General features: G+C 32.4%; 1 protein-coding gene and 1 long non-coding RNA gene across 2 annotated transcripts; one reads left to right on the forward strand and one right to left on the reverse strand.

Moving 5' to 3' along the window:
• Positions 1-389: 389 nt before the first annotated feature.
• On the reverse strand, positions 390-2,257 carry LOC102665229 (uncharacterized). The gene is made up of 5 exons (XR_001382617.2): positions 2,195-2,257; positions 1,895-2,080; positions 1,708-1,808; positions 1,575-1,618; positions 390-531 (listed from the first exon to the last, which is right to left on the reverse strand). It is a non-coding gene; the product is annotated as an uncharacterized lncRNA (long non-coding RNA).
• A 13,398-nt stretch (positions 2,258-15,655) lies between these two features.
• LOC102666623 (uncharacterized) lies at positions 15,656-17,002 on the forward strand. The gene has a single exon (XM_006587977.1). The coding sequence runs from the start codon at positions 15,656-15,658 to the stop codon at positions 17,000-17,002; it is 1,347 nt and encodes a 448-aa protein (XP_006588040.1).
• The last annotated feature ends 269 nt before the right edge of the window (positions 17,003-17,271 follow it).

Raw genomic sequence — 17,271 nt, forward strand, 5'->3', positions numbered from 1 at the left:
ATGCTGATTTTTTTTTTTTTTTTGCCAACTTTAACTAGTAACATAGTCATTTTAGCATACATCTTCAAGCTCACACTAATTAATAAAATTCAACCATGCAAAACATCTATTTATCTCGGTAAAACAAGTAGACTTTCATTTTAATATTTACTAAAAAATCATAAACAAAACTAACCATAAATAGAAGGTCCGAAAAGGTCGGGGCAACACATGATCAACCATAAAATGTTACGATTAAAAGTGATAACAAGTAAGAATAAAAATAATTCAGTCAATGGAACAAGGAGAAGTGTGCAGTACTTACGCAATTAATTAACAAAGTTTATTATTCTTTACCTTAAATTTTTATAACCATCTTTAAGTGATACAAGAAAGGCCAGAAAGCACGATTTATTTTGTAAGTTATATATGTTCCAATTATAGTACAAAAATTCCATAATTGAAGAAACACATACAACATCTTTACAAGATGGCCACGTACGCCAAATTCATTCCAGAACTTCATCTAAAACCAAGATCTTGAGTCTTGACCTGCACCCAAGTTCAGATATATAATTAATTAATATCAAAATCTTGAACAACTATGACAAATATTTTATTAATGTACCAGAGAAAAAAAATTAATCATATCAAATTTGGAAAGCCTTACGTACTCTTCTTGATAGTGGATTTGAAAAAGAATATTGATAGTGGATTTGAAATACTTGATTTTCTTTAATTAAAATCAAATATAATGAGATATCAATAAAACTAATTTATTTAAATTTTAAATTAAAAATCTCAATCACTTCTATCTTTATTAATAAATTTTTTTTAAAATAATTCTAAAATTTATATTTTTACATATAATTTACATTTATAAATTATAAATACACGTAGTACAATTAATGTATTTACTTGTATGGATGAAAATATAGGTGAGATCACTTGACAAAATCCTATAATTTAGTCTATAAGATCTTTTATGTCAGACTTTTTTAAAAAAAATACAAAATAAGCTAATTAGCAGTGACGGGCCAAAACAATTTGGCAGTGATGGGCCAAAACAATTATGTCATCGACACGGGGATGTTGATTTTCCTTATGTCTCGTACAGCTGTCAATATACTGATATGGTATTTTTTTTTTATACTTTTATTTTTTTTAGTTTTGTTTTTAGGTTACAATTTTTGAGACAGGTACTTCTATGCTATTATTACTGTGAGTGTTAAGTAATAAGAATAATTATTCGTTGATAGAATATTTTATAAAAAGTTGGTGACAAAATTATTTATTTAAGATATATAAAGTAATTTGGAAATAGAAAATTTAAATATCTACCTCATATTACAACTACCAGGTCTACGGTCTACCCCAAGTAAAATTTCCAGGTCATGCATAGATTTCAAATATATTTTTATTTATTCATAAAAATGAAAGATAAATATCAAAAGTTTATAGCAACTCATATGTCTTGTTTAAAGACTATTATTGACTAAAGATACTTTTTTTCTTTTTAGAAAATTATGCACAATTCTAATAATCAAACACTGTTTTCAAACGAAAGGATAAGGTAGAAAGTAATAGTTACTAACCAGTTCTTGAAGGGGTCCTCCCAAACAGCATAATGCCTGCCATCCTGCAGTAAAACATAAATAACATCCATGAACAGTATAGTAACCATCTAGATAGTCTTCACTACTACTATGCATTTCAAGAAAACATTACCTCTAAGTCAGAGCTAGGTTTCCATTAGACAACAACACTGGATACAGTGATTTATCTGCCTCGATGCGAACTGTATATTTTGCCATTATATCAGGTCAATCCTGTTGGATGATAGGATTCCATTAATTTTATTTGCGAATATAAATATTGACTTAGCAGAATAAATAGAAAAAGGTTGTCAAAGTACCTTATTCTCATTAACTAAGTTCCATACTATGAAATCCACTGATGCAACATGATAGCCTTAACAAACAAAGACACTGGAGCAACCTTTGCCCGCAGTCAATTCCACCATGGAATTTAGCTTGTTCAAAAAGGACGGTAAAAGGTTACAACTTCCAAGATCAGGAGACTCTAGAGGGGGAAAGGCTTTCTGCAATTCACAAAATGAAAACATTAATAACTTCCAGCATCCAAACAATTAAGAGATAAAAGCAGCAAACCATGTATAGAGAATGACTGAGAAACTTTGTCTTAGAATAATAACCTTATCTCCAAAAACTTTTACTCCCCAAGATGGAATTTATTGTTCTTCACCAAAAGCTGTCAACTGGACGAAAAAGCCGAAGTAGTCAGTAACAGACAATGACAAGTATACAAAGACTTAGTCAAAGAGAGATAAGAACAGGTAAAAAGATGTTGCCTGATTGTGACATTTCTCAACAATCTTAGTCAACCTAGCTTCCTTGCTATCTTCATCATCATAGGAACTTTCAATCTTCTATGCCTTAGTCTTAGCCTTCTTTTTCTGCTTATTCCTCTTCTCTAAAAGCTTGTCCTGTTTTATGTAATGATCTTTAACAAGATCATCCAACCCAATAATTTTCTTCCTGGTTGGATTTCAAATTTCAGTTATTTGTTATCACCCATAGTTTGAAGAAACCAAGGAACACCCAGATGACGCAAAACATTGATTATTATAAAAATTGCAAGAGGGAAACTATAAAACCCTAAACCCGAGGAAAAACAGGGTAAAAATTGAAACTTTGCAGAATTTGGGGGGCAAAAAGTAGCGAGTTTGGGGAAGGGGGTGGAGGGATACCTTTTATTGTTAATTGGAGGGCATTTCAGAAGGTCATCTTCTACCTCGAAATCCAAAGGGTCGTTCGTATCCATCACAGAGAGTTCAGAGTTAGTATTTGAAACTATTAGTTTGCAAATAATGTACTTATCGCACGACCGTCGGAGTGAAGACCAACAAGGTTATGGCTGGCTATCGAGACCTACACAGACAACGGCAAGGTTGCGGTGGAGTGAAGGACCTAGTATGACCTCCTCTAGTAAGAACCCTAGCAGGAAGATGAGTCTACAAGCGTGCAAAAAAAGCGTAAAATGGCGAATTAAAATATTAAAATTTCAACTACGGTGCTTAAAATAAACCGTAGTAATCTTTTAACATACCAAGGCGGTTTTTATAAAACCGCCTTTGTAACATTAACATCAAAGGCGGTTTTACAAAACCGACGTAAAGTCTTTCATAAAGTTAAATAAAATTTCGAAAATGCCACCGCGTGATTTACTACACCGGTTTTCCAATAACCGATGTAGATTTAACGATGTAAAAAACATAATTTATAATAGTGAGAACTTGTTACTTAATGAATGTAATGGTAAACTTTACTTTTAATTTTTTTTAATGTACTGAAAATATAACTTGTTAATGTATTTCTTCTAAAGAGTGAGCGTAAGTTACGAAATTTCTTTGTTGTTTTTATTTAAATCTTTTTAAAATTTATAATAAAAAAGGAAATAAAGAGAAAAAAATTAAATATTTAAACTATAAAATGAATAAGAAATTTGTGCTTAAATTTAAATATTTATACCGTATAAGTAAAATACTATATTCAGCAAAAAATAAAATATTACTTTTTATATAAGTTTTTAGTTCAGTTTCGAATTTAATTAATTTTAAAACTAAAACTTAAAATCTTCATCTACTCTACCCAATCTTCATCTATTCTACCGACTTTATCAAACATTCAAACCTGGTACTAAATGCATTCTATCAACTAAAATACGTACGTTGCCATCTATTTTTCGTTCTTTATCCATCAATTTAGTACGTAGATCGTCTAACACTGGAATACAATCCCTTGCTTTTTTTTCATATAAATACAACCCGTTCCTTTGTGTTGGAGTTGTACACTATATATTAGATGTTTAACTAATACGAATAAAGGGGTCTTTGTGATGTTGCAAAAATTATTTCCTTGATCTCGTTGCTCATTCTGTCAGCTATTATGAGGTATAGTGTTGGAAGTGGTTCAACCTTCTGTTGATGAATTTAAATTTGATAACGAGAGGTTGATGGCGCCTTTTGCCAAAGACGTGTTTCGTGAGGCTCTCTTCCATATGCATCCGGATAAATCTCCTGCTCTTGATGGGTTGAATCTACCCTTTTATAGAAGATTTTGGCATTTGTGTGGGGATGAGCTTACTCTTGCTTGTAGCTCTAGGATTAAGGATGGTGTTTTTCCTCCAAATGTTAATGATACAACTATTGTCCTTATTCCTAAATGTGTCGTTCCTTTATGCATGAAAGATTTACAGCCTATATCTTTGTGTAATGTCATTTACAAATTTTTATCAAAGGTGTTGGCATGGTAAATAGACTGAAAAGAGTGTTGCCTAAAATTACCTAAGGAGCAATCTGTTTTTGTGGCTGGTATCCATTATGGACAATGTGTTAATGGCTTCTTTTATTATTCACTACATGAATTGTAAAAGGAGGGGTAGAGTTGGTGATATGACGTTAAAAGTGAATGTTAGCAAAGACTATGATCGAGTTGATTAGAGTTATTTGGGAACCATTATGTTAAAGGTGGACTTCCATGAGAACTAGGTGAATTGCACTATGATGTGTGTGGAGTCGGTCAACTACTCAACGAGAGTATATTATGATTTGGAGGGGAGAATTTTTCTCGTACTGCACATGTGGTTTTTTTTTCATATATACATGTTCTCACTCCTATATTTTCTTAAAATACATTAGTTTTTGAAAAAATTTCCTTGATTTGAGAAGTTAGGTTTGACCACTTCAACTTCCGTAAGTAAGTTGATTTTTTTGTTTTTTATTATTATTTAAATTACTAAAATAATATAAATATTATATTATATAAATATATTTTTAATCGATTTAAAAAATAATTTTTTATTAAAATAATTTTTTAATAAGAAAATAATATTATTAAATATAATTACTTTTCTTATATTATTTAATTTATATAAAACATTTTTTAGGTGAACATTTTTTTTAAAATTTGAATTTTGTCTAATAATATATTTGCTTTAGTAAAAAATTAAAACTTTTAATATTATTATTTTACTAAATATAATTTTTGTTTATGTCATTAGATTTTTTTTAAAAATGATAATACTTTTGTTTAACAATTTATTTATAGAAGAACATTATACTACATTATAGATAAAATACTTAAACAATTACATTTGGCTAAGTAAAAAATTAAGATGAAGGTATGTTGGAACAATTATTTCTGTTATGGTCATGTTGTCACTTTGCGGTTCTCTTTCTCCTTGGATCAGGATCTCATTGATCTCCTTCATATTCTTGCCACATTAATTCGTGTGGCAGTGAACCAAAGGAGTTATCATAGTGTACAAAAAATGTGTTGTAAAGTGAATAACGGCGACACATAGTTCATGAGATTAACATTGACAGATTTATAGGCAGACATGAGGTGAGAACAAGGTAAGTATTTAGCCTGATATTCACCACAATCACACGTCTAGGATTGTAACATTACTCTAAACCTTCCAGGTAGGTGGTCTAGGTGTTTAAAGTGGGGATTGGGTCTCTGTTACAATAAATGTGTGATTGTGTCTGTCGAATTCGTTTACCATGTGTGTATTTGATTCTTATTGACCATTATTCATTGCCTCAGAGACGACTTCAGAATATTGTGTGTCGAAGTTGATCATTGCCTAAGTTTGCCGACCTCTAATAACAAAGAGTTGTGTGGTCTTGAAGTACGTCTCCTCAACCAACGATGATACCGACAAATGTCTTGTGTTTTTGAACATGGAATTAACATACTTAGACAAATTTATAGTCATAGGTCCCCAACGTTTCCCCCTCATCGAAGCATTGTACCTAATTTTTGTTGGGTAACTGATCAAGCCATTTAGCTACACTTGGCTTATTCGCACGGATATTCCCAAGATGTCGCCAGTGCATCTTCTCCATGTATATGTAACCTATAAATATTCAATCAACCTATTACGTTATGAAATTTGATTGAAATTAAAGTTTAACAAAGAAATAAAATAGATTCTCACCCGCAGAATGAGTGGTTTCTTTAAATGTCTGCAGGTTGAGTTACTGCGAAGAAAATTTTGTGCAATGTGGCACAGGCGGAAGAAATGGTATGTGTCTTGAACCCATAAGTTACTTAGGTTGTTGTAGGCACTTATAATCGAGGGGTGTCTATCTGAAATGAGAGAAATGTTAATTTGCAGAGTAACATGTCTTCTCAAATTCTCTAGGAAAAACCCCAAGCTGAAGTTGGCTCCCCTTCTACAATGGGTGTAGGAAATCGGGAAGATATGGTTAACTGTGGCTATCAATAATGTGACAATATACTTCTCGTAAAGCCATGTACCATCTACTTGTACTATGAGTTTGTAATATGCAAACGCATTAACGCATGGAACAAATGACCAAAGGACATGTTTAAGCATTCTTTTGCCTGGTAAGATATCTCTTCCCCAAACACGATTCTGTTTGAGCAACGACCACAGTCCCGAGAACACAAGATTGCAAAGCTCCCAAAAGTTTTGGCAGCTTGGCATATGATTCTTCCCCATTTCCATGAATCATCTCCAATGCTCTTTGCTTTGCTAACCATGTCTTTTTGTAGGATGGGGTATAATTCATGAACATTTTGATATCTGCAATCAACGTCTTGATGGAGACGGTTAGGTTTGTTTTGACAATTGATTGGATGATCTGTGTTATGACGTGTTTGTCGAGTTGTCGATGATCTTGTCTCAGCATTGGCGCGAGATAAGTGTGATGACCTTTGATACTCTTGATAATCTATTTCTTATGCCTCTTTGAATTGCACATGCCTAAGCTCCATGTACAACCATTTTCATGTGATTTACACATGAAGTTTAGCTTTCTCTGGTCACAATAAATTGTTCTTCAATCAAAATGATTTATGATGTTGTATTCTTTGACTGCTCAAATACATTGTGCTTTTTCATCGAAGGCCATGTCAACCTCGAGTGCACTGGTTGGTGGTTGTACATTATATTGTTGATGAATGAAATCGTGTCGATCAACGAAGTGTGGTAAGTGGTCAAGGTTCAAGTCGACTGAACACCTAGGTTAGTGATATTGCAAGAGAGGTGACGGAAGTGTTGTTGGTCTGCCAACACCCTCGTCATCGCTTTGGTTATCACTTTGATCATCGCTTTGGTGATTGATGTGATCAAAGAACTGTTAATCCTCATTCTCACTAAAATATCCATGTTTTCCTTATGAAATAGTATAATAAGATCTTCGTTAGCGATGGCATGTTCATTTTGGTTTGATGTTTGTGTTTCTGGTTGTTGTGACATAAAGGGGGATGAAGAATGGTTTTTTTGGTCAAAGGAGATTTGTTGGGCATCAAAAAAATAATCATTTTTAGATAATAGTTGTGTGTATGAAGTATTGTGGAGGCGGTAGTTGTAGTTGTGGACATGAATGTTGTGGAGACGATGGTTGTGGTTGAGGAATAAGGTCAGTAACAGCATAGAATTTGACAAAATTCAATTGTGTATTCTGGAGAATTATTTCCACCGCGCCTCTAAGATCGTCATTGTCGAGTAGTTGTGCTGAAATATAACGTGTCTAACCCTGATGAAATAGGGACATGAAATAACAATTGAGCAACTTTTTCAATTGCTCGAGTGGGGAGATGGTTGTTAATTTTCCGAATCAATTGCGTTATCGTAATAGAACAACTTATGTAGATAAATATGGGGTTCGCATATGTGTACACCAATCCTTGAACTGAGTCGTCTGTAATGTGACCATTGTGGTAAATGACGGTCACAATTTCTTTAGGTGGAGCCATGGGTGCTTGTGGGATATGAGTGGAAATATTGTGAGAGTTACAAATAGAGTTTTGTTTTGTGAGAATGTTATCGTGTGTGATATGTTGTCAAATGGTGAAATTATATTAAGGGTGAGAAAGCAAGACCTCAAATGAAGAGTAAAAAAACAAAGTATGTTTGTCACCCTTAACACAATGTTTAAGTGGTCGTCTTATGAAATTTTTTAATGTCAAAGAATCCAAAAAAAAATATATCGTACATTAGTTCCATGGACAACCACTTCAAAATTGGATCTCAAAATCAAAAAACTATGATTTGGACCATTGCAATTATGCTTAAGTGTCCATGTTCTGCATTTTTTTTTTAAATTATGTCGAACACATTAATGATATTCGTGACACACTTTTTCCATAGTTTGAACGTCAAAGAATCCAAAAACAAATATATCATGCACCAGTTACATGGACAACTACCTCAAAATAGGAGCACAAAATCGAAAAAACTATTATTTGGACAATCTGAAAATTATAATGGACGTCTGCTGCATCAGTTACCAGGGAAAATCAAAGTTAAAATTGACAACACTCTGCAATTTGCACAGGTCTCTAAAAAATTAATTATCTCACCAGCAAAACTGACATGAGATGGACAACTCAAAATTTCTTTTTTCACTCTGAAAATTATAATGGACATTTGTTGCATTAGTTACCAGGGATAAATTACAATCCAAATTGACAACACTCTGTAATTTGCACATGTTTCTAAAAAATTAAATGTCTCACTAGCAACACCCTGCAATTTGCACATTGTGGACCTTTGCAAATATGTTTAAGTGCTTATTTACTCGTTCATCTAGATGCACAGTTAACTAGTGACTCACCCAACTATAAACAAATTCTATAAATACCACTACAGCTAAAGGCATTCGCAGCACTTTCAAATTTTTATCTCAATCCCTACCACAATGTGTCACCCAACTGTATATGTTTATGTTTACTACAACGGCCAAATCTCTAACACTAATGAGGGCACCACCTTCGCTAGTAACAACACAAAAACTTTCATGGTCAAGAAGGTCATAACCTGTACATAATAGCTTGAACTTGTTCACCAAAAACTAGACATTGAACCACAACAACTTATCCAACATCTCCACTTTCGGTGCCCTATATTTGAGTCGGGACAACGTTATATGTACACATCTTTTATTCTGCGAGATGATGCTGATGTTCGACAAATGTTCAACATTTTTTACAACAACCCATCACTGCCATTTGTGGAGTTATTTGCCATAATCTGTGACAATAATAACCCACCAAGCAACCAACATGGCTTAACCTCCAATCTTGAGGACTTATTAGATGAATACGAGACTTATTGGTAGTGATATTGACTCCTCTTCCGGGCCCGAAGGAAGTAACATCAATAGAACACCGGATGGTATACTCAACCTGCTTCAATCCACTATCACTCCTACTCATGATGTAATTATGTATTACAACGGGAAGTAGAACATACCACGCCAAGGTGGGTTTTTGGGTTACTCCTTCATTGAAACAAATCCAATAAGATTTGACATTCCTTTGGGATGTAGCATGGCCAAACTCAAGGATTTAATCAAGCAAGTTGCACCTATGGGAGTCCCCCCTTATGGAATTCATGAGTCACGAATGGTCAGACGATTGTTCATTCGACAACCAGGTCATGCTAAGTATTGAGAAAATTTAATCGAATATGAAATAACAGAATTGAAAAATAATGAAGACGTGTTAAAGGTGTTAGTACAATCCAACTATTGGAAACGATTCTACCCAATATAAATTTTAGCTATTTTTAACAAATGAGTAACCGAAATAGAAGAAGACATGTCTCCTGCACAACATATTTCATATTATCATTAGTTTTGTCAAATTTGCATTGCAATTGTATTTTTTGATATGTTTCGTTATTCTCGACTGTCATCTCAGTTATCACACTTTGAAAGTTTATGTCTACTATATAAAAAAGATGTATCAATTATTTTTCACTGTGTTTTTTAATTTGTTTTAATACTACTAACAAATTTTCTCATTTTTTAATTAACGAACATAACAAAACAAAAACATCAATGACACATAAATTTAACTAAAAAAATACATACATTGTAACTAAAAAAATATACTATAATTTTCTCCAATTTTTATATTTTTCTTTATATGTATATATCTCTTAAAAAATTATAAAAAATTAAAAAAATATTTTAATAAAAAAGTATTTTTAAAATCAATTAAAAATATATTTATATAATATAATATTTATATCATTTTAATAATTTAAATTATAATAATAAACAAAAAAAATCAATGTATGGAAGTCGGGGTGGCCAAACCCGACTTCCTAAAGCTGCATCAAAGAGGTGTATAAGGAATTTTTTCAAAAACTAGTGTATTTTAAGAAAATATAGAAGTGAGAATGTGTATACATGAAAAAAGGAATCCTTGTTCTTGCACATGTTTTCTCTCTAAAATCCTTAAACTACACCTCTTTTAAATCTAATTCCCAAAAAACACCAGGTTGTTAAGGCTCTAAGAAGTCAGGAGCTGCTAACCCAACTTCTCAATGATAATTTTCTTTTTAAATTATAGTATCTTTAAAAATAAGTTTTAAATTTTTTAGTTAATATTTTAATTATTTTAAAATATTATTTTTTTAAATATTATTTTTGCAGTCATAAAAAAATTAAATATTTTCATAGTATTATTTTATTAAATATAAATTTTTTAAAATAATATTTAATTTTAAAAAAAATGATGTTGTTCTTAAATATAATTTTTTTTGCTTATATTATTTAATTTTTAAATGTTGATAATAATATGTTTGGATTGATAATAATTAATTTATTCAAGACTTTTGATCTTTTGATTTTTTTTTTTAAATATGTATTATAAAGAACACAATGAATATACAGTTATCACATGTTAGTTATATTCTATGAAGAAATTAAAATTCTCAACTAACGAAAAGTACTATCAATAGCAATTGAAAATAGTAAAATGAAATTGAAACATAATAAAAGGAACATAATAAAACTAAAATAACGGAATGTGCAAACAATAATAATTCAACATGAAAATGACAAAACTAATCATAGTTTGGAAGGTGTTATGCAAAAAAAAAAATGTCTTCTTCCAATAGTTGGATTATTGGATTGTTAAAAATAGCTAAAATTTTCATTGGACAAAGACATTTCCAGTAGTTGGATTCTATTAACACCTTTAACACATCTTCATTGGTTTTCAACTATATTATTTGATACTTGATTAATTTTTCTAAATATTTTGTATGGCTTGGTTGTCGAAAGAACAATTGTTTGACCAGTTGTGAATCATGAATTCTATAAGGGAGAACCCCTATAGGCATAACTTGGGTTGTCATGTTTTGGTCTCATTAACTTATTACATGTTGATGGTTATAGTGCACACACACACACACACAATGCATTTTTAGTTTAATTATTTATTAACTCTTTTTAATTGAAAATAATATAGTTCAATTTAATATATACATGTTTTGTGCCATGTAAATATTAATATTGTGTGATGTTTATATGATTTATGAGGTGTGATAACATGTTGCATTGGGATTATAACATTGTGATTGAGATTGGGTGTATGTGATAAATTGAGTGTGTGTTGAATTGTAAGATACATGTGTATTGAGATTTTGTACGCATTGAGTTGTGAGCTATGAACTGTATAATCACACAATTGTAAGACCTTTTAAGGGTGACGAGTTAATGTGCGACGAGTATTGTGATGAGATTCATTATGAAAATCTGACAAGTTGAATCACTTTGAGGCACGACGAGTTAAAAAAATTTTGAAAATAATTGAGTAGTTGTGTGTATTGCATAATTCAAACTCTAGTGGCATATATATGATGTTAAATGTCTGTTTTAATGAGATGATTAATCATATGAACATAACATATTAATATTATTTTTGTGTGATATGTATATGATGAATGAGGCGTGATAACATGATGTCTTGGGATTATGAAAGTGTGATTATTTGTGTGTAAGTCACAAGTTGAGTATGTGTTGAATTGTGAGATCATATGTGTATTGAGATTTTGTATACATTTAGTTGAGTTATGAATCGTAAAATCACATGATTGTAAGACCCTTTAAGGGCGACGAATTAATGCGCGGTAAGTATTGTGATGGGATTCACTGTGGGAACCCAACAAGTTGAATTACTTTAAGGCGCAACGAGTTAAAATTATTTTGAGAACAATTGAGGAGTTGTGTGTTTTGTATAATTCATAGATAGAGTCTGTGTATTAAAATGTTTTTTGGGTTATACTTGAATCAGGAGAAAGAGACCCTGACAAACTCTTCAAAGTCTAGGCCTTGGGGGTAAATACACCCGATTTGAGTGCTCTTTTAAGCATGTGTTGATCTCACATGGTTAAAGCATTCTCACAAAATAGTGTGACGGTCTCCCTATGATTTTACCTAGTGAAAGTGATCTGACTTACGAGTGTGTGACCTGTCTTGTTATTTACTCCTAGGTTCCCTACGAGGTTTTTCACTAACATGATACCACATTGCATATAGGATTGAGTCTTAGTGTATATGTTGCATAACGCATGTGTAATGATCATTGTGACTTGTTACGTGATGGTGGGTAATGAATTATGTAGGTGTGAGATGTGGTACTGTACGTATTTGAAATTTGTTGTCTTGAATATGTGATTAATCGTGAAGGCATGGAATGTGATTTGTGATTAAAAACTAGGACAAGTGATGTTACATGATGAGTGTTTAAATGATGCGAACTATGCCAAAGTTGAGTCTCATTATACCTATATTATTGTTATAATTATATTATTGTCATAATTATATCATACTTGTGTGTTTTCATTTATTCGTCGAGGAATGTGATGACTCACTCCTCATGTGTTGTTTGTGTTTGGATCCTGTGATGATCTCGAACCTTGTTCTTGGTAGCAAATGGCTAGGTGAATTTCTATAAGGAATCTCCTGCTGGAGGAATCGGTTCATAATGTTCTAATAGTATGTGAGATTGGGGCATGAGTTTCTGTATTATTTGCATAATGTTCTGAACATGTTAGCTTATGTTGTTCCACCGTTTAACTTATTTTTCTTTTGTAAAAAAAAAAATTGGACGACCTTATTTTGGGCCGAAGATGTTTTCATACCCTTATTTGATAAATTTGATGATTAATGTGGACATGAATCTTTTACCCACACGAACTCTTTTATGCTTAGAACATAAAATTTATTTTATGTAATTTCGCATTTCCATGTATTTTATTATATAAATATGTATATCGAGGTAGTGAGTGTCACACATCTTCTATTCGAGCTAAGATACCATTCATTTGTTGATAACTTTCGTTGGTAGTTCTCAACATAGGATTTAAAAACGTAGCCATGTGATTTGTTAGAGTGTTAACCATTTCATGATTACTATGGTCTATTTGTTGTCTAAAGACATGCTAATGTTTCATTAGAAACACCTATAGAGATCATGCTACTTTCTCTTGTTATCCTATTCTCGATAGGAACTCTTATATTTCTTAAGTGATCAGCATCATGGGAATGATTATTTCCCCAAGTTATAAATGCTTGTTAGTTTGTCTACTAACCACAATATGTGGAGTTGAGTTTTGACTTTGAGGCATAGGCAGATTCGATTGTGATAGGTTCATCTCATTAGACACTGATGGCATACCCCATGGTTTTGTGGTAGAAAATGGTGGGGTGTTTGTAGTTGAGATTATACTATTTTGTGGCAACAAAGTTTTGATAATGCTTGTTTGAACTTGTGAGCACATTACATCTTCACCATTTACATTTGTAGGGTCATTGTTTGTATGACTAGTACCCACAACCATTTCATTATTCACTCATAGGGTAAATTGGTTTGATTTTGTTCATTGCTGCCACAATTATTGGTAGAAGTGTTTGTAAGGTTATTGTTAGTATTGTTGTTATTACATCGGTTTCTTTGACTATTGCTTGTCATTCTACCACTTCTTAACAACATACAATTCTCATTAAGACTTGTTCTTAAGATCAAATTTTTGGCAAACAAGTCCCATCAAGCATGCCAATTTGTTAATCGTAAAAATTGTATCTATTCCTCTAAAGGAAAATATTTTCAAGATAGTAAAGGAATTTTCACTAAATGATTCTTTTAATAAATAAATGTTTAAAAGTGAGAAATAAAATTCATTTTCGATTATGAGTTCTTTTTAGTCAAACAAGCAAGTTCTTAGTTTTCAATTTAATAGAGAATTGTTTAATATTTAATGCAAATTACGATAATAATTTTGATAAATATGTCCATTTGAATTATAATAAGGTTGTAATTCACAGATAATAGAATAACTTTTGATAAAAGTATTTTCGATTTAATAATTGGTCTGCAAGTAATTTTGATAATAATAAGAAATAGGGATTGGAAAAGTAAAATTTTGAGAAAAATGGAGATTGAAAAAAGTCAATGGGTTAGAAATGTGTAGTGTAAAATAGACAAACATGAATTCATAAAAGTTGGGGAATTAAATACATATATGATAACCGGCTGAACTTTTGTCAATTTCGATGGTAGGTGTGTCGGTATTTTGAGGAATTAAATGATTATGTATCAACCCTGGAAATTGGCAGTCATTAGTTTTATTTATAGATTTACAATACTAATGGTCGAATTACGTGATTTCGATATGTATACAAAGATATTCTTATATACACTGATCTAATATTGGTAACTTTCTTCGCATAACTTCTCTACAATCGTGCTAACTGGTACTTTGATTTTTCAAAAAGTAATTTGCTCTTCAGTAGTTTTCAATCTCGCACGCGTGAATGAAATTATCGAAATGGACAATTTCAATCAAAATAAGTTCCTTCAATTGCACAATCAAGTTTAAAAAAAAAAAAAATCTATTTTGCTTGTTTTTGAAGGATTTTCTTCATTTGTTTTCAAGCGATTCCATCAAAATTTAATTTTCATAACTTAATCAAATTTTACATAACAAGAATAATACATATTCTAAAAAATAATTATGAGATAAAGTAAGGAAAAACATTCTAAAAGACAACACTATGATTTACTCATCTTTACACAGCCGTCTTGTTGGAATAATTTGATGACTTCGTTAAAAAAACTCTCTCAATTTGGTTGTAGCTAAGGTAACGCTACAAGCTGGTCGTCTTGTATCATACACAGCCATCCTTGGGGGATAAAAGGTGATGGAAGTAAATACAATTACCCAAAAAAAAAGTTAGAGAAGAAAAAAGTTGGACATTTATACTTGTCCCTTAAGAGAATATATGATAAAGGTCATGTTGGAATAATTTGATGACTTCGTTAAAAAAATATAGTTTATATTTTAAATTTTATATTTGTTAAAAAGAATTGTACTAGAATGAGTTAAAGAAATTGATCAGATCATAAACACCTTTAATTTTTACATTGAGAAGAAAAATATTAATTTGATATTTCAAGTTATGAAAAATAAATGTAATATTTCTCTTATAAGTATTACTAATTATTTTTCTACACACATAAATCTCGTAACTGAGATCAAATACAAGTATCCAAGACAACGTGCATATTTCTGAACTCCACACAAACCTTTTTAAAGCCATCATTTCACCCTAATAATTAGGTAAATCCAATAACTACACTTCTAAAAAAAACACCTTTTTTTTTTCAAAACCATCATTTCCCCCACAAATCACCACCCATAAATAATTACCCCTTACAAATCAGTAACAAAATTAGCAAAATTTCAAAGTCTCAAAATATGAACCAATTAAATCCTCATATCATTTAATACAGCTCAACCCATTCTCTTCCCTCGATATCAATCCATGGCTGCTACCATATCCCCATCATCACCTAATTACCATGCCTCCATATCCAACACCACCATCAACAACCTCTTTGATGATTCCCTCACCGAAATCTTCTGCAAGCTCCCATGCAAATCCCTCTTCACATGCAAGAGCGTCTCAAAGCGATGGCTCACCCTCATTTCCAACCCCAATTTCCATTCCTTATTCCTCACTCACCAACACACCCTCTTCCAAAAAACGCAAGCCTTAGGAGAAGACCTTGATCAACCCAGCTTCATTCTAAAACCATACAATGCCTTAGTCATAACACCAAATTCACCCTCTCTCCAACTTGGGCCTCTCGAAAACCACCTATCTCTATCTTTCCTAGGCCCGAATTTCGAACCCACCAACATCGTACCTCAATTACGTTCGGTCTTAAAATTTGTTTTTGCATGTTCCAATGGTTTACTAGTGTATGGAAACCCTCGTCCACGTCACAGATGCATATACCACATACGTAACCCACTCACAAAGGATTCATTGGAACTCCCTTGTGCTTTAACTCTTTGTGATCACGCTGGGGTTCTCGTGGGTTTCACGTGCGACCCTTATTACCATCTTGAAACTGATAAGACGAAAAACGCAAAGGTATCTATATTTTCTGCTTCTCAGCGAAGGTTTAGGGTTGTTCGCATTCCCGCGTTCAGCGACACGAGGTCTGCATTCGACGTTGAGGTTTTTTACTCCGAGACAGGAAAATGGAAGAACTTCCTCGTGTCGTGTCCCAAAGGGTTTGCGTGTGGGTTCTTTCTCACGGCGTCGAGCGTTGAACACGAGGGGAAGTTGTACTTCATGGGTGGAGGGAGGGTTCTTGTTTACGACCCTTATGAAAATGAGCGTGTGGCTTCGGTGATTGAACTTCCCCGTGGCTTTGGTGAAGCGTATAGAGGGTGCCTTGGGGTTTCTTGTGGAACATTGCAATTATCTGAGTTTCCTATTTCACCCTCTAGTGCCTTTGAAGCGTATAGTGGGAGAGTTTGGGAATTGAAACATTGTGGGAAAGGAGAAGAAACAACAACAACAACAACAACGTGGGAATTGGTGCATGAGTTTTGTCTCCCTGAGGTTGTTGGGCCAGGCTTTGAAGAGTTGAAGGCTAATGAGAGCGAAAATGTGAAAGGGTGTAGTAGGATTCTTGCTTTTCATCCATATGTTAGGGACACCGTGTTTTTGAAGTTTGGCGATAACATCATTTGTTGCAATTTGCTAACTCGTAGGTTTAAGGTTTCCAAATACGGTGGTCTCTCCTTGCTTTTTTATCCTGTGATCCCAATTGTGATTCCTTGGTGGCCAACTCCTATTCCTGCACTACCCTTGTAATTGTTTCATCATTATTCAGTATAGCTTTTGTTTTTGGGGATCGGAGTGTGTTTGGAATTTGCGTATAGGGTTAATTATGTAATTCTTGTTCCATGTGAGCACAAGAAAAGTGTAATTTTAGATTCATAAAATTCTTGTGTTTGTGCAGTAATTTTTTTTTTTTTGTGTGTTTGTATATAAATAAAGAGCAAGGGACACAAATTCTGAGTTTATGCTACGTGTTAAATTCTTGTGAATTAGTTTTACGTATTCTTTAGCATTAAAACACA

This window comes from Glycine max, chromosome 9 (genome assembly GCF_000004515.6).
Source record: "Glycine max cultivar Williams 82 chromosome 9, Glycine_max_v4.0, whole genome shotgun sequence".
Taxonomy (NCBI): domain Eukaryota; kingdom Viridiplantae; phylum Streptophyta; class Magnoliopsida; order Fabales; family Fabaceae; genus Glycine; species Glycine max.

Coding starts and splice junctions, on each gene's coding strand:
- LOC102666623 (XM_006587977.1), top strand. CDS start 15,656: ATGGCTGCTACCATATCCCCATCATCACCTAATTACCATGCCTCCATA.